Below are 24,524 nucleotides of genomic sequence, written 5' to 3' on the forward strand. Positions count from 1 at the left end.
CAGTTCCTTACCTGCTCAATCCAATCCCTACACTCCTCCTGACTGAAATCCTTTTCAGTACTTTACAGGGCTGATCCCACTTTATCCATCCAGTCTCAACTAAGCCTCACCTATCTGGTAGGCCATACCTGATCACCCTGACTACCATTGCTTAAACAATTAAGTGGACAAATATGAAGGAATAGACACTCATTGGTGATCTGCAAATCAAAGGCACATGAGCCTGTCAACTGCTTTTGTGATCAATGGCTTAAGAATGGTTTGTACATGTTCAATGGTTGAAAGTAAATTTTAAAACATATCATTTAGTGACGTGAGAAAGTTATATGAAATTCAGTGTCCACAGTTAAGTTTTATTGGAACTTAAGTTTACAGATGTCTGCGACTGCTTTCATGGCAAAATGTCGAGGTTGAGTACTTGCAATTGCAGTCCTAATGACCTACAAAGCCCAGAGTATTTACTGTCAGGCCCTTTGCAGAAAAGGTCTGCCAACCCCTAGACTGGGGAATCAAGGGAATGGGAGAGCAACCTGTAGTCATTGTGGTGGAAGGTGAGGGGAGGCTGCGCTCCTGGCCTTGGGGTTGGAGAGGTGGAGTCTGGATTCCATCCTTACCGATCAGGCAGGTTCCCTACCTCTGCCAAGCTCCCAGCCCTCTCCCAACCAGTCAGGCTTTTTCCACATGAGCATCTCGACCTTCCCCAGCAAACCAAGTCTCCCCTGTGTTGGAATGAAGTGATGAGTGTGAATGGCCATGTGACTCACATGCACTGGGCAGTTGTTGGGATCACTCCTGATTGTGAAGTACTGGAGCAGGTAGGAGGGCTGGCTACATGTGGCTGATACCTCTGAGGGTCAAGTGGGATGATCACTTTGCTTCCTGTTTTGGTGTGTATTTGAGAGATGAGGATCTGAACAGTGGATTTCCAAATATGTACATAAAATGATTGCGAGTTGGGAATCTCAAAGACATGCCATCATCTATAGTCTAGGATGGGTTTAATCAGGGATCTTGTATTTGTGGTTCCATGGAGAAGTCAGCATAAAATCTTGGCCTTTGGGCTTTACCAAGTCTTTTAAATACAAATTGCCTGTCAGTCAAAATTTGGGTCCTTATTAAAATGATTTCAGTTAGATTCTTGACTGTAATAGGCTCTATATCTTATTACCCACTTTAGAAACTAGCCAACACCTTCATGTTCTTTTCTTTATAGAACTGTTAGCATTTTCTTTTTAAGACTCAGAGAATGTTTTGGATTGATTTTTTAGATAATTTCCCTGTCCCTCCTCAGTACAACCAGGATGTAATGTACTTTGAGTTTATGTGAAACAACTTGCAAAATGCAAAAGAAAAACTATTGCTCTTCTTTATTTATTTTCCAGATACTTTGGTTGTACTCTTGTATGTGAGGCACTAAGAAACATAGACTGTGGGCACTTTTCCTTATGAAGCTGACTCTTCAAGAAGGGAAGAAAGACCCAGGTCTCAAATTGCTGTAACTGTTGGTTCTGCATCATGGGGGTCATAAAATACTAAGAGAGCCCAGACCATGTCTAGTTGGGTAGGTTAGCAAGTCTGTCTGGAAGAATGACTTAGAATGAAGTTGAAAGCTGAGCTTGGACTGTAGCCTACTTGCACATGGAAGCCTACTTGATTTTCTTGCCTTCATCTCCCTGCAGTGTGAACTCTTCCCCCCTACCCTGTCACACTCACACATGCAGTGATGCAGACCTGGTCCTGAGCAATCTCTCTTCAGTTAATTGACAATAAGACATGCAGGGCATTGGCCTGGCTTCTGAGTGGTATGTGGTATCTGCCCTGAGGACTTATACAGGAGACAAACATTAGCAGTTATATTTTAATGAGATAAGTCTCAACTCCCAGGACCCAGTGTACGTCAGTGCTATTGCTGCCAACCTGTACTGGGTTAAAGAATTGAGAGCAAGCACTTAGAGAAATCTTTATAACAATTTAACATTGTTGAGGTATTTGCACTATATTTTATAAAAATATCCATTTATAACAGATTAAATGGGAAACAACTAGTCCTTTGCCACAGATAGTTTATAGTTTGAGAAACTGGTTGTATAGATCACCATAACTTGAATTTTTTTTTTTTTTTTTTTGGTGGTACTGAAGATTCCCCAGGGCTTCATGCATGCTAGGCAAGCACTCTACCATTAAGCCACGTTCCTGGCCAATGAAAAAAATTTTTGGAATATCTCATCTAATTTATTAATTGTGAAAGTAGTATGCCTTCATTGTGATAACTTGGAAAGAACAGAGAGGTTTTTTTTCTTCTTTTTTTATAATAAGCAAAAAAAAAAAAAGTTAATGCACACAATCTGTCACAGAACTACTTGCTGCTCACGTTTTTCTCATTCTTCTTTCCAGGTTATATATGTGAATTTTTTTCTTATAAGAATGGGCTACTACATAACCTATTTTTAATTTTTTATGTTGTGATTTTTTTGTACTAATTAAATATTCTTTTATAAAGGGCTGGTTAGTGGTCCATTACCTAATTGTATGATAATTTATTTATTTATGTACCTTTTCGTAGAGTTCTCTATTACTAGCACTTACTTTGTGATCTCATTTGCTATTTCAGATCATGCCTTAAAAGTTTTTGTGTAGATATTTTTGATAGTCTACACAAAAAGAGAATATATTTTCACATGTAGAAATACTAGGTCAAAATGTGGACTATTTTAAGGCTTTGATAAATTGTCCTTCAGAAATGTTGAACCAAATTTCAGCTACTGCAGTTAGTGGATGTATCTCACTGCACGAAGTACTCTTGGGATTGGTTCTTTCAAGCGGGAAGATATTGAAAGACAAAGTCAAGGACAGGAAAGAATGAGGGGAGCACTTGGGTAGAAGACGAGAAGAGCACAGATGTTATGGGACATGGAAAATGAGAAAAGTATAGGATATTTTTAAGGAAAGTGAAAAGATGAAAAAGCTAAGCTAAAATCCAATTTACTGGGACACAGAAAGCTAGTTTAGAATGGTACTGGGCATACCTCTGGACCTTGAGTAGGAGAAGAGAGTCCAGGGCTCAGCTGTGGGAAGACAGAGCACACAGTGCAGTCTGTATCATACCTCTCAATCCTCATTCTCACCATGCTCCGCCCACCTCTTGCCTTTTGTATGGTTCCCTCTGTCTAAGCGCCCTGCTTTCCATGTTCTACCGAAACTCCACTCATCCATCAGGGACTATTTCCCAGTTCTTGCCTAGGTGCTTCTACCAGCACTCACAGGTAGGACATGTCCTGTTACCTTTGTTATAATGACTTGGTGTACTACTATCTCCACCAATAAGTGACTCATTACTCTTCAGTGCCTACCATCATGTCTAGTAAATAGTAGGTATTCATACACACTTGCCGAAGGAATCCCAAGTACTTCCTATGTCTTGTATAACCTTGTACACATACGTGCACCCCAGGCCAAGAGATGTATGTTCCAACAGAGTGGGACGGTAGATGTCTCTGCTCAGTCTTTATTTCAGAGCCAGTTAGAGCATCGTGCAGGACTCCATGATGGAAGCCCTGCTCTTAGCCTTCTCATCCCAGAGAATTCCAGGTGCCAACTTTCAGAGTGAGCAGAAGGCCTGACTCTAGTAATGTTTACAAGTCATAGTTGTTTATGAGAACTTTTACTCGTAATATTAATTATGAAATCAAGAAATTGGTGACAGATTTTAGACTTGGGGTTTGGAAGATGCCATATGTCGATGGGTAGAGTTTTACTTTTAAAACTTAAGAACAAAAACTCTTCTCAACTACCCATTATTAAATATTGACACACTTCTAGTCTCTCTTCTGTGTATATAGACTTTTATTTTTAAGTATGTAAATAATGTATGAATACATTATTCTTTAAAAGCTCAAAATCTTATAAGTAAAACTTGAGAATTCTTTGACTTTCATCTCATACCCCATAGTCTTTAAAATTTTTTGAAGTAGAACCTTTTAAAAATGATATTATAAATTTAAGTCCAATATTCATTCATTAAATATATAAGTATCTATATCCTATGTGCTGGGGACAAGCAGTGAGCAATATATTAAAGGCCCTTACTTGCATGAAATAATCAAATAAGATAACTTCAAATAGTGGCCACTGCCACTCTTTATCATAACACAGGATAAAAGAATAATAAATAGGGTATGGAAAGATTACTACTACTTTGGGGTGGTGGGCGATGACCTCTTAGAGAAAATGCTGAGGCTTAGTGATGAGAAGCATCAGCCATGATCAGATGTGGCCCGGACTTGCCGGTCAGGGACACTGTTGGTGCAAAGACTGTGAGGCCATTATGGCCCATGTGGTTGAGGTGCAATGACTCAGGAAGAGTGCTGCATGGTAGGTAGAAAGGCAGGCAGGGGACAGATTGTGGTGGCCCTGGGGGCTTTTGCATGGGTTTTGCATACTCTTCTAATGGTAATTGATAGTCAGAGGAGGTTTTTGTAAAATAGTTGATACATAATATTTTAATACCCAAAGTAGATGAAAGCAGAGCTGCTGGGATTAAGCTGAAGTGAAAAGCCTGGATTGGCGTCTTCCAGATAGGAGGTGCTTGGAGTACCTTAGCCTGATAGTTTGGATATATGCCTGGGACATTTCTAACAGGTAACTTGGTCTGAAGACAACACAGCCAGGGACTCTATCCCCATTTCTCCCTATCCCAGACCCTGGGTGTCTTCCTTAATCTACCCTAAGCTTCTTCCTGTTGGCTTCCACCTTGGAGGTGCCACACCTCTGATCCTGTGTAGCAGGATCTGAAATCAATTCCAGGATAGATGTGGACCTCTACTTCTCCCTTGGGTCTTTCCTTGCCTTCCAGGAAGTGCCCACAGTAGTGTTAGCCCTGTCTGTGAGGACACGCTGTGGTGGGTCAGTAATTGTCAGCATGGTGGGTGACATTAACTGCTTCTCTGGCAGGCAGTGCTCTGTGCTCTGAGGGGTGCTCAGCCTTCCTGGTAGCTTCCCCAGCGAGGTAACTTGTCCACAACTCTGAGAAATGAGTGCAATCAAGACCTAGCCACAGCTGCTTTCTACTCAGGAGAGGCTATTGCTGACTGTGACTCCTGTTGCTTGTGGGATGATTCCAGACTCATCAGCCCCACTGTTTAGTCTGTCTCTCTGCTGTTTCTCCAGGGAACTTCTGCCTTTGCTGTGCCAGCTTCCCTGCCAGAGGTGTTTTTCTCCTCCTCTGCTCTTTCTAGCCCTTAAAGAGACAATTCTCCTTCAACATTTTTTTTTATTAACTCTGTTTCTTTTTAAAAAATAAAAATCTACAAAAAATAAAACACAAATAATGCTCATTATTAAAACTATAGCATGAAAAGAATGTCCCCTTTTTTGCCTTTTCCCAGTTCTGTCCCTCTCAGAGTTGGAATTTGCTGTGTACCTTTCCAAACTCTTTGTTATGCATTTACATGTAAATGTTAGTGTGGGTTTTTTAAAATTTGTTTTTATGAGATTGTTTTCAAAAATATTCTCTGGCATCATGCTGAGGACATTTTTCTTCTTTGACTTGCTTTTTCATTTGATGGTATCACTTAGAAAGGCAATATTTATAGTAGTAGCTTAAAACAAACAAACAACAAAAACCCTTTGTAGTCATTAAAAACGTTTTTGGGGTAAAAACTCAAAAGGCTGTAAAGTGAAAGAAATACTTTTCCAACTTCCTTCCATTTTTTTTTTAATTTGGGGGGTTACTGTTGTTAATACTTTGTATATATTTATTAATACAAACACTTTCTTTAAAACAGGTAATCCTATAGTATATAGTATGTGTACTATATGGGATCTAGAACATTTTTCCTTATCTACATATATGGATGCCTCGTTCTTTTCGGTAAATGAGTAGTATTCTTTTGGGTGAATGTATTATTTAGCCATTTTCTTATTGGTGAACTCATTCCATCTTTTCTATTTGAAAAATTCTGACACTTTTGGCTCATGTTAAGTCCCTTTGGTTTTGACATGAATTGAAATTATTCAACATGATCAGCATTTATTGAATGGCTCCTTTTTTCCTGGCACTGGGCAGGGCTTTAGGGCCACAAAGTACTTTAATGCACGATGCCTCCTGCCCGCTTTGGGTTACCGTGGTTTAATAGGATCTTCACATGCTTGAAGAACGAGATTGTGACACATGTCAGACTGACTTCCTCCATTATTCCTTAGCATATAGATGGTATTATTAATTCCACCTAGGGAAGGGAAGGGAAGGGAGAAATTGGAATTGCATTTTAAAGGATGAATGAGATCTCCTGGGGGGAAGGAAGAAAAAGTCATTTTTTATAGGGAGAATAATATGAACAAAATAGATTGCGGGAAAAGGAACGTGATGTACAAAAAATGGCCAGTGGCTCAGTGCGGTTAGAGCATGTTGTGGGTGGAGTGTGTGACGTTGCTTGTTTGCTCAGCAGTTGATCACAGCAAGCACTTGGCAAGTGAATAGAAGGATATGGGCTCTCTGCCCAGCTAGACTCCCAGCCCTCTTGGGACCACCCTCTGTTTCCTGAAGAGTCCACATGTTGCTGCCAGCTCAGGGGGCTCTTGAATTGGTCTAACTTTTCAAAATGTTCTTTGTCTCTTGCAATCTTAACCATGTCATGTCCTCTCTCCACAGAGTTTAGTCATATCCAGAAAGAGCACAGAGTTTAGCCATGGCTCCCAGGAAGAGAAGTGGACGGGGGATTTCATTCATCTTTTGCTGTTTCCGAAATAATGACCACCCAGAAATCACATATCGACTGCGAAATGATAGCAATTTTGCGCTTCAGACCATGGAGCCAGCATTGCCCATGCCCCCAGTGGAGGAGCTGGACGTCATGTTCAGCGAACTTGTGGTGAGTCCTAGATTTCTATGGCATTGGAGGGAGCCAGGGAGGGAGAAGAGGAGGGGGTGTGAATGGGTTCTTTTGGTTTGCCACGTACTTCGTTTTCTACTGAAATGGCCCTCATCCTCTCTGTATGCCTGTACCTTCATAGTCAGCAATGAGCTGTGGAGAAGGAGGAGATAGAGGGTGGCATTACTACATCCAAATACTTGCTCTTCCTAATTCCTCCTCATCCCACGGAGTCTGTACTTGCGTGTATAAATAATTCCTTCATGTACTTCACACCTTCTGGGATTCCCCGCTGCTCCCATACCCCCACTTCCAATGCATAGTATTAATGTCTTGTTAAAGACTAGTCGTTCTTCCCAACTTGTCCTTGATCCTTTGTGAGAGACATTATTACTTAAGCACTGTATCATTATTTAGCCTAATGATAGGATTGGAATAATAACTGTTGTGGGAAACTTTTTATAGATGCTATCATAGTTGGAACACACTCTCCTCAAATGAGGTGATGTGTCAAGTGTGGGACCCATTTATGTAGAGATGAGAGTGGACTCTTCAGCTTCACTTTCAGGCATTGCAGAGGACACTGTGGCATAGTTTAAGGGGGACTGATATGGGGATTAGGGAGACCCTGGCTCTAACTTCATCTGCCTAGGTACAGAAAAATCATGTTTTTTTTTCTAAGCCCATTTTATGGAAAATGGAGAAAATAGTACTCCCTCCTAGGTTTAATGTAATGTTTAAATGAGAACTATGCACAGTGGAGAGTAGCCCAGTGTCTGGCTCTGGCAAGTGCTCAGTAAAATGTTATAAGGGTACCATATCCTCTCTAATCACTACTGATGTTTTGTAATGGAGTCAGTCCTAATCAGACTTAGATTGTTCAACAGTCCCAGACAGTGCTAGCATTTTGCATGACTCTTAGGTTAAGTAAGTGAGCTCTGTCCCTGTCTTCCATAGGTGATATGGGAACTGATCATATGTCGCTCCAGCTCTTACAGACCAGGATTCACTTATAAAACAAAAGGAGAAGTCAATTTGAGAGAGTCTGTGAAGCTCATGTTTGAGTTCTGGTGACCAGAGTAATGGGTCTATTTCCAACCAGAATTGGTTGAAATAAAGAAAAGATGACTCGTGACAGTATGTCTGTACTTTATGATGTTGAATATTTTCATTGTTTAAGGAATCTGTCCCCTCTCCCTTCTCTATCCATTGCAGAACTTTATTCTAGGTATCAATGAGGAGGTCAAAATAGAAAGTTAGAATTTGCCCCCAGAGACCTGACAGTTTCAGTAGCAAGGGCACCAATGATGAAGAAGGTGTAGTGCCACCAAAGGAGTAAGCACTATACCTCTACACAGATTGTGTGCATGCGTGTTGTGTAGGACAAGGCGATGAAGTGGAGGAGACTACGTGGAGGAGGTGAGCTGTCAGCAGGAGTCAAAAATGAGTCAAGTGCAGGGGATCCATGTTACTAGCTGTCTCCATCATCTTAAAGGAGTTCTGTGTTAGTAGCAAAACCTCTGTGGTTACAGCAGCAAAGTCTCTTGCTAATGCTGCAAATCCTCCTTGTGCCAGCTGTGGTTCTGTTCCTTGCCGTCTTCTATCCAAGAGGAATGACAGATATGGCAACCTAGACCTACTAGTGAGCTCCAAGCGTATGCTTGAAAGTAACATGTCTCTGAGCCCTCATGTCATTGCCAATGCAGCTCACATAGCCACACTTGACTACACAGGTGTCTTCCTGCAGGGACTGACACCACAGGTCACATGGCCAAGCCTGAGGTCATTGGGGTGGGTGGAGAACACAAAGTCCTCTCCCAGGGAGGGGCAGTGAACCACTATCATGATGGCAGTCAAGAAGGACATCAGAATGCATTTACAGGGTTTTTAAAATTTCTTACTCAAAGTACTTTAAAATTGAAAGTCAACCTAAGGAGATGGTATGGCTCATAGCTGAACACATCCTCAGAGGCACTGGAGCCAGTGGGTATCCCATATCCATTTCAGTCACATTCTGTTGGCTCCCAAAACGAGACCAAAGCAGGAGCCCATGCGGTGGCAGATCTTAAAGACATCTCGCTGTTTTGCACTCATAAAGGAGAAGAGTCCATTCTCTGTTCCTTACTGATGTCTCTATTCTGTGTGAAAATTGCCTACAGCTGTTAGTTGTTAAAAACCCAGTGCCAAACCAGAACTTTGAGCCAAACCATTGGAAAACAAATTATCTTGAGGTTTGTATCTGTCCTGGTGAGTGATGATGGATTTTTGTCTAGTCCTGACTTTAGGGACTTAGACCACAAATCCTTCCAACTGCCAGGGGGAGGCTTGGGGCAAGAGAGGTGAGCTCAAAACCACTGGACACTCCTGCTCTGGGTTCCACTGAGCAGTTGCAGGAGCAAGGCTGCCTCTTCCCACATACAGGAGAGGGAGTGGTGGCAAAGAGTGCCAGGGCTCTGGAGTCTGACGGCTCTTCTTGCTGCTCTTCAGCCTAGGGAGATTTCCTTCAAGGTGGGCTCTGTTTGAATCTAAGCTTGTTTCTTTGCCTATAATATGGGGGCAATACTACCTCTGATAGGATTGGTGTGAACATTAAAGAAGATAACTTCTTTAAAAAGGCTGGCACCTAACAGATACATTATTCCCTACATCCCAGTCCAGCAGGAGGGATGAGAGAGATGTTGCTGTTGTTGTTTGTTTTTCTGGGCACAACACTCTAGGCAAATGCCCCATGTTTTTCCTTTTCTTTAAAGCAAATCTTCTTGCTGTGAATGGGCCACTGTGGGTCCTGGCTTGCAGGCTGCTTCACCTCTGCTTTTGTTGGAAAACCTCTCATCAGAGCCAGCTATTGTAAGCTGGTTTCCTTTGCCTCCTCTGATGAGTCACTCATGACATTTGTAAAAAGTGATAGCAAATGGATTTCTTTCAGAAGTGCTTACTGCAACCTTATCATTTCATTAAAAGAGTAAGCCTGGTTAGGAAGTCGGCCATGTGAGAATCTTCTTAGAAAGGGAGCCAGTTCTCTAGCAGGCTCCCTGCCACAGCAGGGGAACCAGAATTCATAGTCACAGGATGCAGTGGTTTCTGGGGGTCCTAGTTCCACATCCTGCCTGTCTTTCAAATTAACAGCTTTATGGAGACATGATTGATGTACATAGAATCTACTTATTTAAATTGTGCAATTCAGGGGCTTTCGGTGTATTCACATAATTGTGTAGTCATCCTCAAAATCAATTTTAAGACATTTTCATCATCCTAAAAAATAACCATCATGTCCATAAACCTTCACTCCCCATTGATCCCCAACCCGATCATCCCCTGGCAACTACCAATCTCTTTTCTGTCTCTAGTAATTTGGAGACAATTCATATGAATGGAATCATGCAGTAGATGGTCCTTTGTGACTATCTTCTTAGCATCATGTTTTCATGGTTCGTTCATTGAAGCATGTAGCAATACCTCATTTCTGTTTATTGCCAAATAGCATTCATTGTATGGACATATTACATTTTTAAATCCTTTAGGCATTGATGGACATTTGGGGTTTTGTCAGTCTTTGATTATTATGAAGAATTCTGCTGCAAACATTCACATAAACGTCTTTGCATGGAAATATGTTTTTAGTTCTTGTGGTCATATTCCTAGGAGTGGAATTTCTGGTCCTTAGGAATTCTATGTTTAACTGTTGAGAACTGTCAGACTGTCCCAAAGTAGCTGTAGCATCTTACATTTACCCCAGCAACATGGACATTTAACCCACTAAGCTATATCTCCAACCCTTTTTCTTTTTTATTTTGAGGCAGAGTCTCACTAAGTTGCTTAAGCCCTCACTAAGTTGCTGAGGCTGGTCTTGAATTTGCCATCCTCCTGTCTCAGCCTCCTGAGCTGCTGGGATTACAGGCAGGCACCACTGTGCCTGGCAGCACTTGTTCTTATTTATTCCTTTTAAATTGATTAACCAGCTGCATTTCAAGCTGTTTAACAGTTCACCAAGGACTAAGGACATATAATGTAGGTATTACTTTTTTTGTGTGTGAGTTTTCAGATAGAAATAAAGTGTCCTGCTAAGAAATACTAAAATATTTGGAATATTTGCAAATAAAACATTAAATTGAGTATCTGAATAATCTCTGTTGGACATACATTTTATGCCTTTTGATGGTTAATTCTTTTCTTTCTGTATTCTCTATCTTGCCTCCTCCTCCCCTACTTCTTCCTCTTTGCTTTGTGCCTTAGTCAAAATAAAGAACAATCTGAGGCTGATTCTTTAAAATAAGATTCAGCTATATTCTTTCCTTTACCAGAAGCACTGAAAGGTCTTAGGTTATCCCAGCCAACATATTTGAAGAGTCCTAGGCTTGACAACAGTCTAAATTGTCCTCATTAAGCAACTTTTTGCATCTCAATATTAGCAGTAGCAGATTTCCTTTTGGGTGAACAGAGGAATATGTCATTTGTTGACTGACTGTTTTGATGTGGATGCATGGTAAGGGCCTGCCTATGCTAGATCCTGAGCAAACCAGACACAGTTCTTGATGACACTGTGGAGTTGAAGGTCTAGTAGAGAAGACAGGCACCTATATATGCAGTCTCATCAACTGTGATCCAGTGCTATGAGCGGGTCCACTCAAGCAGGACATTTTGTTAGGAAAGAGTCTTTATTCCCCTTTTTTTTTCATGAGGAGAGAGTTTTACTGGAATAACACTCTAGGCCTCTCTTCCAGCTCCTACTTTTCTTTGTGGAACTCAGTTCCTCCGCCTTTCTGTTTTGCTACAAGTCCACCTGATTTCAGAAAACACACAGTCTTTGACCCTTAATGTTATACATTCCACACTAACGATCCTCCTCAAAAAGTTCTGCAGTTGTCTGGCCATCCCTGCAACTAGTGGGTGAGTGTCTGATTCAGCATTGAAATCTTCATTTGTCTGTAGATGAAAGTTGGGTTCTCCAATGCAGCTTTCATGAGTGAGAGAAAGGTATTTTGATTTCCATTTGCTTGATTCCTTAGCTTAGCTCTCTGGTAATTCCAGACGTGCTGAGGAAGAAAGGTGCTGTTTCCTGACACTCACTCCTGTCGCTTTCTATCTAGTGTGAAGGTTCTTAGAAGGCCTCCTGGGGGAAGTGGCATGAATATGAAACATGAAAAGTAAAAAGTTATTATCTCAGCAAGGAGGAGAGAAGAGAGTGTTACAGACAGTGAGAACAGGATGTATAAATGCTGGGAGGTGAGAGAGAAAGCATGGAAGGCTCAAGGAACTGAATGAGGTTCAGTTTAGATGGAGCCTAAAAATAGGAGGCAGGGAGGATTGGGAATCCAAGCCTGGAAAAGGCAGATTGGTCCTGGTTGGATTGTTTATTGAAATATATATCTCGAATTCTTCCTTGAACCAGAGAAGAACACCTCTGCTTTCTTACAGGTTTCCCCAGTGAACTGGATAAAGCATAGTACATCAAAACATTTTGCTACTTGGCTACATTTATAAAAACAGCCATTGCTCTCCATAACCTCTGTGAGGTGTTGGTAAGGTTAACCATGGTATCAGGTCTCACTGAGTAGATTCTGAATGTGTTTCCCTTTTTAAGTCCAGTTGTTGAGCCTTATTCTGACAACAACACACCTCCTCTGGCTATTTTAATTTTGAAATAGAAAGGAGAGAGAAATACTAGGAGCCCCCTACTGCTCTTTTCTGGAGTATATCCCCAGGGGTGAGGGTTTCCTGCAGAATCTCCAACAGCAGCAAGAGGTGTTGGAGTTGGTATCCTCCTTAAAGTTTCTGCTTCTGTCACCCTCAGCTCTTTTGCCCTGTGAAATGGCCACAATGTCCAACTGCTTTTCCTGTGTGAGATTCTAGAGGAGAAATTCAGATTTAAAACAAAGTCTGGTTATTATTTTTGAAGTGTATTATAGTAAATCTCACCTCTTATAGCTCACATGTTGTACATTTAGAATCTGTTTCATGGACTTTTTAAAGGAAAGCTTTCATTTATAATACAGCACTGTGAATTTATAGCTAGTTTGAAAATGTATGCAGCAAGAGCCCATGCCTCTCTAATCCTGAAATGTTACCAATTCCATTTTTTACTGTTTTCTGGTTCATCTGTCTTCTTTCAAGTCCTATTTTTATTCTTCCATTTATTTGGCCAACGGTTCAAATGATTTAAGATGATACCTAGTATTGTGCCTTCTAGGAAATGTAAAATATTTTAAAGAAATATGTTGAGAAATCCATCACTGGTCACAAAACCACCCTTTGTACTCCCGAGGGTTGTCAGAGTTAAAATCCAAACGAAAAGATAGTTATGTTGGATACAGTAGGGTGAGAAAATATATCTTCACTATAATTATATATAAATATAATTGGTATTGGCCAATTTCATTGAGTTCTGAGGACATTCTCAACATTAAGTAACAAGCACAGAATCTGGGAAACCAAGATAGTAAGAATGGGCGAGAATTTAGTTGATAGATCAGATTTAGATGAGTTCACAGTCACTGTGCCAAATACATTCACTTGGGAACCCACATCAGTAATCTCTTCATTTTTCAACATACTCTGAAGTCACATTGGTATGAAAGGAGCAACAGGAATCCAACTCAGACTTAAGAAATAACCGATGTACAAATTTTGCCCTATCAGCCGTGGGAATCATTACCTCTTTTCTCAGACGGATGACATAATTTCTTTTCCATTACTAGAGATATTTTAAGCTTGCTTTCATAATAAAATTCTTTCATTGTCACCATAATCAATGAAAAGTTTCATCATATTTTATCTCTTTATTTTTAAAACTTGCCTTTTACACTAAGACCATGACTAAGAACAGAGTTCCTCAGAGGCACTGTTCTGTTCCCTGTCTCCAAGAAAGACAAAAAAAATGGGTAGTAGAAATATTTAATTTTAAACTGATAGAAGAAAAAAAATACTGGTAAGGAGACATAGTTTTAATTTATTGTTTCTTAATTAGAGTGCTTGATAATTAAGCAGAGGAAACCAGACTGTAAAGACTTCAAAGACATATCTAGAATAGTTCCAGAGTACCCTGTTGTCTGGAAGCCAAAAATCAGACTCTAATGAAGGAATTGATATTAAAATGGGTCTGTTTCCATGAGGTTTGTTTTCGTTTGACAAACCTATAAATGTCAAAAGAGAAAATTCTGTGTGGCTAATAGAAATAACTAGTTGACAGAGAAGAAAAAGGTATTGAGTGGATCTTCCCTCGACACTAGAGCATATATAGATGAGCCAACTTGATGAATTTATAGAAAAATGCTTAGGACAGTGTGAAAATATGCAGTATATCACAAAGGGAAGTGGGAATATAGATATGGGCTTAAATGTGTTAAAATTCCTGTGTAGTAAATGTGAACTGCTGCCAAAATACAATCGATTTAAAGGTGTCAAAAAATGATCTTAAGTCCAGAACTTGATAGATAAATTATTCTGGCTCTGAGATGTAAGTGGTTTTGGTCACCTCTATCTGTTGTGCTTTTGAATAGAACATTGCATTTCTTCTGAGAATCAAAGTAGGATTGGTAGCAGATTTTCATGCCAGTAGACATTACACATTTCTTTGTACTGGCTGAAGCCCCTACTCTCTGCTTATAAGACTGTAAGATGGTTGAGACGGGCTTGAAAGTTTCCTTCTAGTCTTCTGATTCACTAAGAGTAGCCACTAAAGCCTATGGTAAAACTCTTCCTTGTAGTCTCAAATTTGTTTTTTATCTCATGAAGATCATTAAAGCTGTTAAATTTGGATTTTGACTTCATGTTAGATACATTGTTATCAATCTAGTTATTACTTATTTCTGGATTTTTCTTGGTATCAAATCAAAGAAATTTGAAATGGCGGAGCATGAAGAGACAGAGGAAAGAAACAGGAAAATGTTCTTTTTACATAGAAGTAGTGCAAAGCCACGTCTGAATTTATAATACTAAAAATGGTTATGAATCCCCTTGGACCTGATATTTTCCATTTATGTGAATCCTAAAGAGACCCAAATTGTATGGACCTACTTAGCTTTAGCTACAATTTAAAACCTGATTATTTAACTTAGTCCCAGGTGTAAATTACACAAAGTCAAATATATTGTATTAACCTGCCCACTCCCTTTAAGTCCCATATATAAGCCATATAATATGATGTTCAAAGGTAGGGAGATTGATTGCTAAAAGTGGTGTTTAGGTAGGGTTTCAAGTGTAATTTTGAAAGTGTGTTTTAGTAATGGCTAGAAGGTTCTGGTAGTTGTTGTGTTTTTACAAATGACTGTACATAAGAATATATCTTGGCATCATCTAACACCATCATTTGCTCTTACAAAACATATGCAACACGGCCTTTGGGAGGTAAATGTCTAATACATGGATGTTATATTTGAGTTCTAAATTGTCTTTGAAAATTTTTACCTGCTGTGTTTGGAACCTCCCCAATACCCCCCTCAATTTCCAGAATTCCTTTGAAATTTCAAACTGTTTCTTAATGCCTATTATGAGAGGTCCGTGACTAATGACATCTTTTAGTTAGAATTTTCTGGTTCATGGATGAAGAGCTGGAATTTTTTTTTTTGGGGGGGGGGGAACTAGATCCCTAAAAAAGGCAAAAAGTTTTTTTCTTTTTTCTTTTTTCTTTTGCCCAGTTATAAATGAATTTATTGGAAACATCCTAAAGTTGCTAGGTATTTATTTCTTTATACATTATAATACTTAGGAACCAAATTTAATCAAATGACTGAAAACTCACCACTATGGATTGTTTTCGGGAAAGATGGGCATATAGTAGATTTAGAAGGAGTCAGAAAATCCCTTGCCATCTTTTCAGCTGTCAGCTTGAGTTTATTTCCATATAAATAACTCAACATGTGAAATCCACTATGAATATGCACCTTTGCATCTCAGAACAGAATGGCTCAAGTGTTATGCCTGGCATTTTCAGTCTCGGGGACTCCAGAGCCTAGAACAATACCTGGCCCAGAGTAGGTGCTCAATAAATGCTTGTGGTCTGAATGGATAGATGGATGGATGGATAACTAGTTAGTGAAGCATAATACAGCAGGTGCTCAGTAAGCATTTTAATGAATGCATACGTGTGTGTGAATGGATTAGTGACTGCTGAGTCCATCAGCATCTGGGTTTGTGTTTTGAATACTTTTTGAAGTAGTGGTAATAGGTTTAGGCTGATCCTTGCACCCTCCCTACACCCCACTCACCTGTCATCCTTTTTAGTCATCTTCCTCATTGGGCTGTTAGTTACTATGGAAACACCAAAGTGTTCCCCCTGAAGGGTAGCAGATTAAAGGATAAGGATAATTGATAGCGCTTAAGAAAAATTTTCTACTCTTAAAAGTCTCTCCACCATTTATTGCGTGGTAAAGTAAATACATAGCCGCGCTGTGGGAAGAGACTCCTTGTGCTAGATTGTCTTTTGACCCAATTAAAGCTTAAATGTGTCAGATGAGCTGCCAGCAAATCTCCATTTAGTTAGGAAAACACTGCTTAGAAATTCTGTTAAGCTTTGTCAACTGCAGTTGCCCTGGGTGAAAGACTAAAAACTGGAAATTTGGGTGGATGGATGGATATTAGGAGATGATTTTGATATGGACAACAGAGTTGTTTATTTTAGATGACTAGGAAACTCTGCTGGTATTTCAGATTAATTAAAAGAAAGTCACTCTAATGAATTTCTAGTCCAATAACAAAAGCTGAACAAGAAGTCTGCAGGTTTGGGCTGGGGATGTGGCTCAAGCGGTAGTGCGCTCGCCTGGCATGCGTGTGGCCCGGGTTCGATCCTCAGCACCACAAACAAACAAAGATGTTGTGTCCGCTGAAAACTAAAAAATAAAATTAAAAAAAAATTAAAAAGAAGTCTGCAGGTTTAGCAGCAGACTTTGTTTAGAAAATGGAATATAGTTTGCATTGCCTACAATAAGGGAAAGAAAGGGAATAGTATAAGACACTAAACCCTCAGTAGTAAGAAGGTAATAACTATTTCTCCTAGTCAGCCTCTGCTTGTGGGATTTCTTACTTCTTATTTTTGTATCGAATGAAAACATGCCTGTCAGACAGAGACGATTGGCGTGTAGGTGGTGGTGAGTCAGGTTGTGGCATTCTGCGTAATGACTAAGAATGTTGGCAGAGATCTTAGAGGCTGGAAACCTTCCAGGTTTGTTCTCTGTGTGTACACATCCCTTTTGGGGTTTAAAGCTCTCTGTTGTTTTCCATTTCTGGCTTTCCTGGCTGGTGAGGAGCAAGTAATAATTCACTGAATACACCTTTATTTAAACTGAGAAAAAGTCTTATCTAACTTTTCAGATTTCTAACGACCACCATGGAAACAAGGTACTGATCTCAGGGTCATTGCAGTTAAAATTTAAGAGTTGTGTTGGCAATTCCTGATTCCCAGGTGTGATGGTGGTTTGCTTTGATGGGGCTGGATGTGCGTAAGTTTAGTCAGTTATCACAGTCTCACAATTATCAAAGTGTAATATTTCAATTTTAATTTTGCTACCAAAGTGTCACCCCCCCCCCCCCCCAATTCTCCATCTGCCTTGTCTGGCCTTTTCCTCTCCTCATTGTACTTGTCCCCATGACTGCTGACTTGAGGTCTAGTCACTGGCCTCTTCGAGGTCTGACCTATTTCTGGTGCTGTGAAGTGGCAAGGGAGGATTCAATTCGGAGAGGGCATTGTTAATGGTGGTGTATCCCTGAGGTAAACCATAGGGGTGCAGCCTGCTGGGCCTGCGGGAAACTCCTGACTGGGGTTAGGCTAGGTGACTTGGGCCTGGTGGCTGCGGCAAATACCAGAAGTATCTAATTTGAAGGAGAAAAGTCAGACTTGTCTGAGTAATAATAGGGTTGGAAATTCTGCAAGCTCTTGACATTGAGTCAGATGGACGGTTAGCTTGTCAAGGACCATTAAAAAGCAAAACAAAACAAAAAGATGAAACCCAAGACACAAGCATACACAAAACAGTGAGTAGATGAGCAGGAGAATCCTGAGGGACCGTGGGCTTCTGTTTCTTAATTCTCCATTGGGCCCCATGACATTCAGTGACCTCGTAACCTCTGTCTGTATGTGTATTTGTATTATGTAAAGGGTTAGCGTCACTCATCAGAAATAGAAATCCTGAATTGCTTAGAGATTTCTTGCTACCCAGAAACTTACCTTCCAGCTCACTGAAATTCATCAGTTCGGTCGATTTTCAAAGAATAAATGCTTTAAATATTGCTTTGGAGGGTTTACAAATAATGTCATATTTTAATGAGCTGAAATCTCTAAAAAGAGTTTTTTTTTTTTTTTTTTTTTACAAAGTGTTAATCTTTCTACTCCTTCAAGACCCTTATTCTTTCAAAATTCCTTCCCTTGTTTTATCTACCAAATCAGTCCATTTCCTTAGATTGATTTGTGCTGTGCCAATTGTTTTCTGATTTATGTAGGTTTCTCTATAGAACTGCCTGCTTGCTCCAGAGTGGTGGATGGGTGGGATTTGTTTGTGCAGAAGCTTTTCACAGTGGGGCTTAATAATGTGCTTGTTAGGGGTGAGGCCTAGACTGTCGTTCCCACCGCTGGGTTTCCCTCAGAGGTCCTGTCTTCTTATAATAGTAAAAATGTCTTTTCTCCAAAATATCTTAGCCGCATAAAGTACACATTTTGTAAATATATAAAAGTATAATTAATATCTTCTCCAAAAGGAGCCTGTAGGGTTCTGTCTGTTGGTTCCAATTTTCATGAAACTTGAGCTTTCTGTGGCAGGAATGAGGCTTAGTGCACGGTTTCTCCTCTCATCACTTGCTAAATCATGTCCTTTAAATGATTCTCAAAACTCGATCCAGAAAGAATAATATAGCAAAGAAGAAAGATTCTATAACCAGTGCTCCTCTGTGTGCTTCCTGGGTCTCAGCTGATGACCTTTGGTTGTTGATTTTGGTGGAAAGCTTGGCTGTTGACACACAAGGAAGCCAGTGCTCCTCTGCGGTGCCTCCTTCTTCATACACTTCAGTTCTCCTCTAAGCCAACTCCCTGATTTACCTACATTTTCAACCAGAATTTGATTTTCTTACTATGAACAAGACTATTTTCTCTGCCAGATCTACATAGGAATTGTTTGTTTTCCTGGAGCACCATTAAGGAGAGAGAGAGAGAGAGAGAGAGAGAGAGAGAGAGAGAGAGAGAGAGAGAGAATATGAATGAGAATTGCTAGGAATGGAACCTAGGGCCTGGTGCATGCCAGGCAAGCACTCCAGCACTGAGCCACACCCCAACCTTGACTTGGTTCTTAACAGCTTTATTGGCATATAAAGTGTACTTTATGGGTCATAGAATCCACCTATTATAAATGGAAGTTTGGGCTTAATAAGTTTTCACAGTGGTGCTACTGTCACCACTAGAGCATTTCCAGACTCACCTCCCCTGTGTCGTACGTTTGATCATCTTCAGCCTTCCGCCTCCGACCAACACTGATCTTTCTGCCTCTGTACCGTTGTTTACTTTATCTAAAAAAATTCACATGTAGAGGTACTGTTTGAGATACCACGATCCTAATTGCTTTGTTTCCCCTGTTTGCCTCTTTCAGTATTTTAATGATCAGAATGAAAAATCTCCTGTAACATTACTTTAAAGTAATTTTAGAGGTTAAAGAAACAATCTGTCAAAGTGATTCTGAAATTAGTTTGTATCCCATTGTTTTTTCTCCTTCCTCTATCGCCTGTGTTTTATTTTTCTCTGTATCCAGCAAGGAGAGCAAGTAATTGGAAAGGAGAGAAGGAAAAGCAGCCCACCTGTTTTATAACTAGAGCAGCACTTTATGTTATCCAGGAGTAGAATCTGTGGGATGGACAATAGATTTCAAGCTTTTGGAAGCCAAAAGTAAAACTATATACAGCTTCCAGAAGAAACCATGGAATGTATTTTTTGGCCCATAAGTTACAAAGATTTAAGACTTAAAAGTACTAAGTCTGAAAGAAAAATCTTGATAATTAGATTTCATTAAAAATATAAACACCTGGTGATCAAAATATACTCCTAACAAAATGAAAAGACAAGCCAGGCTAGAAGTATTCTCAATACATGTCTCTGACAAAGATGTATTTCCATAATCTTATAAAGAGTTTCTTTAAGTCCATAAAAATAAGATAAGCAATTTAATAAAAAATGGACAAGATATTTGAATAGGTACTTCATAAAAAGAACACATATAAATAGCCAATAAACATGTGGAAAGTTATAGTCAGTATCAGTTGTCCTCAGGAAAATGCAAAATAAAACTTCATAGAGGTTACACTTCCCATAAACTGATATTGCTAAAATTAAAAAGACATAGCAACAAATGTTGGTGAGAATGAGGAGTAACTGGAAATGCCATATTTTGCTGATGGGAATGCAAAATGGTACCATCAGTTTCTAAAGTGTTAAGTGCTACAACCACTTCAGTGTATGCTTTTGCCAAACTCAAAAATGGTGTGCTTAAGATCTGTACATTTCACTATAAGTATATTTTGTTTAAAAAAAAGGAAAAAAAAAAGCATAGGTTTTAATCTTTAAAATACACTGATTACAATCACTGTATCTTACAGTGTCCCTTCCTATGCTCCCTCCTTGCCGGCTTCCCTACCTTCCCCACTTTCCTCCTTCCTTACTGGTGTTGTTGGTGGTGTCTTTTTGTTTGTTTTTTGTTTGTTTGTTTTTTGTTCCTGCTGTGTCAGAAGTTGTTTTAGGGACTGACAATTAGTGCAAAGATGAATAGAGCAAATTGAGTTCCTGTTCCACTGGAATAAGTTCATAGTGGGAGTCAGACTTGCCAGTAACATAATGGTAGCCCTGCTATATACCATATATACCATAAGGCACAAAGTTGCTACCCGTCCCAGGAAAGGAAGCATGGGCTACCTGTAGGGAATAGTGATTCCCTGGAAAAGCTTGGCTGAGTAGGATTGCTCCTTAGAAACAATGGGAAGGGACCTCTGGGAAAAGTTTCACAGATTGTTGTCCACTTGTGATCCCAAATGCTGGAAGTTGCTACCCTCTATGGAATTTGGAATTTATTCTGAAAAGAAAGGAGCTGTGAAAGCTTTGTGTCATCTTGTCTTCCTAACTAGAGGATAAATTTCTTGAAGGCAGGGTGTGTCGTTCATTTTTGTGTTCTTTATAATGCCTGGTGTTGATCCTAGAATGGGCAGGACAGCCAGGAAGTGTTAATGGATCTCTTAAGGCTGTGTGATAGTCTCTTATAGTCTTACATTCTTGAATGAGTCACAGCTGAGATGTTTTGGAATGAAGGGGCGAGAGTCTTATTACATCCCGGACATTGTGCCTAGGCACTCCCTAGATTAAATTATTGCCTAATTTGATCTGTCATACTTGCTCAGAATTCACCAGTGACTTTTGATTATTGCTCTGAGGATAAAAACCAAAGTTCAGAGTGGCTTTCACAGCCTCCATTCACTGTCTCCATTGTTTTTTTACCTCCTTAATTCCTGTTCATCTATAAACTGTCACTTTACCTTGCTGGGAAAGCCTTCATGGTCCCATCTTTCCCACAACAAGCAGGCTTTCAAAATCTTAGCATGCGATCATCCTGTAATTATGTGATTTCCCTTCTGCCCTCCTGAGAAGATGATAGATTTTTGTCTGTACTGTGCCTACATAATAATGTCTGGCATTTAGTTGGATATTCAACAAACAACTAACAACAACAACAACAACAAAATTTTGGTTGCAGGAATAAATCATTGAGAAAACTAACAGGAATATATTACTGTTTTGTCTTCAGATGAAGAAATTAAAGTTCAGAGGTTAAATCACTTGTCCAAGGTTGCATAAACAATAAGGGCAAGGCCTAGAACCCAGGGATGTCTGCCAACAAAACCTCCTTCTTTCACTCACAGACACAGAGCACATGGAGACTTTTCATGTCTGCATCAGTGATGTGATCCTGCGTATCTGCTGGTTGGTTGACAGAATGAACAGTGTGGTGATTAAGAACACAGGCTCTGTAACCGGACAGCCTGGACTCCTCTACCTTTTCCACTATCTGCTGGCTTTGGTGCCTTGCATACACTGCTCAATTTATGAAAAATGGGATAATATTATCCGCTTTAGAATTGATATGAGGACCAAAATATATCAATCTACATAAAACATTACTATTAAGCAAATAGAAACTGCTCAAAAATTGTTAGCTATTATATATTATTAGTCTGTATTTATTCCTGTTTTTTTTTTTTTTTTGGTGGTGCTGGGTATCAAAACAAGGGCCTTGCACATGCTAGGCAAGCACTCTACCACTGAGCCATACCTCCAGCCCTGTGTTTCTTACAGTTTCCTTACTATAACCCAAAATTACATCCAGAGACTCTATACCAATTTTTAACATTTTGTTTTACTTTTTGAAAATTTTCTTTTTGCCTGAAGCCATCTGCCCTTAAGTTGTATTTTATCTGTGTTCAATTTAAAATCGGTAATTTCTGTGTCTCAGCAGAAGTTGTCTACCTCTAACAACAATGTCAAGTACTATTAATACCCTTTGCTGTGAATTTCTAGGCTTTAGGGTTCACACTTTTCTTCACACGTCTGCTCAGTTAGCAAAAACTGTTATCGTGTAGTAAAAGATGCACTATTAATTGTGCTGTTCTCTTCTCACAAATCGAACACCTTTTTCCCCCAAACTAAGCAATATATAATTGAGTCATTTGATTAACTGACCCGATTGTTGGGAAGTGATTTGTTACTCTTATTTCCCCCATTTGTCAATAGATGAGAGCAGGTGTGACTTGTAGGAAATTTAAAAAGGAAGAAAGGCAAGAAAATAATCACTTCAGATCTATAACAGTTGCATGCCAAAATTCTAACATTTTAAACATGTTCCCTCATCATGGAATTTTCTGTAAAAACCCTTCATTCCTTTCCTGGTTATTCATTGTTGAAATTCTTAATAGCTAGTTTCTTGTGGTTAGGATGTGTGTGTGTGTGTGTGTGTGTGTGTGTGTGTGTGTGTGTGTGTGATTTAACTGTTTACCTTGCTCTTAAAAGAAAATAGCAACTCATTTGTGTTTACATGACAAGAGAAATATCTACAGTACAGTTTCCGCCCTGTGCCAGGCATTGCTACATGTTTAGTTGATGTTGCTAATCTTTGTAAGAGAAATAATATGCCCATCCCGGAGAGGAGGAAATAGAGACTTTACAAGACTGAAAACTTCCCTGGGGAAGTTGGCATGCCTTAGCTCTGGAGGTGGAGGTGTTAATGAGATCTGGTGTACGGGGATAACTAGAAACAAGCCTGGCAAAGTAAGTTGGGTTATAAATGGAAGACCTCAAGAGTCAGGCTGAGGAATGGATAATTAGTTTTTCAGGTCCTGTGGAAGTAATGAAGTTTTCTGAACTGGGAGTTTGAAACAGCACTGGTGCTCTGTTGACAGGGCAGTGATTCTAAAGTGTGGTCTCCAGACCCAGCAGCATCAGAAACACCTGGAAACTGAATAGTAACGTGTATGTACGTGGCTTCTCCCACCTGTTCAATCCTAGACACTTGCGCTTGTTGGTGGTTTAAGAAGCACTCATGGTGATTCATTCAAGTTTGAGAACCACTACGTTAAGAGAATTCTAGCAGTGCTGAGTAAAGATTGGAAAGGCAAGGAGGAGCAGTGGGAGGCCATGCCAGAAGCCAAGGGAAAGGTTATTAGGGCATAAGTAAGTTCAGGTGACTTCACTGGGAATGAAACAGAGGGAAATAATAAGATTTTTCAAGGAAGATGTAATAGGACTTGATGACTAAATGGTGGTAGGAGTATAAGATATGAAGCCAGTATTCTGTGTCTGCATGTCCACATTGTGGGAGAGCTGCAGATAAACACAGAAGCCTCTTGGGGTGGGAACTTGTTCATACTCCTCAGGAACTGAGACCTTACTGTGCCTTAATTCATAGCTTTTAAGTTTTACCCACACCCACCAATATACTACGCTTGACTAGATAACTTTCCCTATCAGAATGAAAAAGTACCAGCTGCTCTACATTGACTGTAGACTGAGCTCTTAGGAATTGCTAAGAACTTTTCTCTGCATGGTTTATATTTGTTATCCTATTGTATTTCATTAGTTATTAATATCAGTAAATTGCCCTCCTTTACTATCCAGTCTAAGCTACACACTACTATAGTTAATGTTTCGAAACTCTGAACTGAGGAGCTAAGAGTCTAGACTCTGCAGTTAGACAGCTTGAAACCCAGCACCATCATTTAGCAGGTATGTAGTCTTGAGCCAGTGACGTATTCTTCAGCCTTAATTTTACCCAGCTCTTTTACAATGGGATTATTATCACAGTGTGGATGTATAATAGAGAATGGACCTCTTAGGGCCATTGTGAGAACTAAATGAGAAAATGTCCCACACGAAATGCTTAGGGAATGTTCGTTGTGGTTTATGGTGATGACAATGTCACACTCTTCCCCAAAACGTCATTGGCTCATCTTGTTCAGGAGAATGAACTCTGTATTCCAGCACATTAAGGCTCTCTACAAACTGGTCACACTCCATCTCTCAGACCTATTATCTGATAGGTTTTTTTTTGTTTATTTGTTTGTTTGGTTTTGGTACTGGGGATTGAACCCAGGGGCGCTTAACCACTGAGCCACATTCCCCAATCCCTTTTTATATTTTATTTAGAG

At 39.8% G+C, this 24,524-nt stretch overlaps 1 protein-coding gene across 3 annotated transcripts in view; it reads left to right on the forward strand.

Annotated features, from left to right (window-relative positions):
- DAAM1 (dishevelled associated activator of morphogenesis 1) overlaps positions 1–24,524 on the forward strand; it is a 170,526-nt gene that overhangs the window by 62,074 nt on the left and 83,928 nt on the right. For all 3 annotated transcript variants that reach the window (XM_081291300.1, XM_081291301.1, XM_081291302.1), the window contains one exon: positions 6,650–6,869. In XM_081291300.1, the coding sequence (XP_081147426.1) occupies positions 6,687–6,869 (183 nt within the window). In that variant the 5' untranslated portion in view covers positions 6,650–6,686. The remainder of the gene's footprint in view (positions 1–6,649; positions 6,870–24,524) is intronic.

This window comes from Spermophilus citellus (assembly GCF_964194105.1).
Source record: "Spermophilus citellus genome assembly, chromosome: 4".
NCBI classification, from domain to species: Eukaryota; Metazoa; Chordata; class Mammalia; order Rodentia; family Sciuridae; genus Spermophilus; species Spermophilus citellus.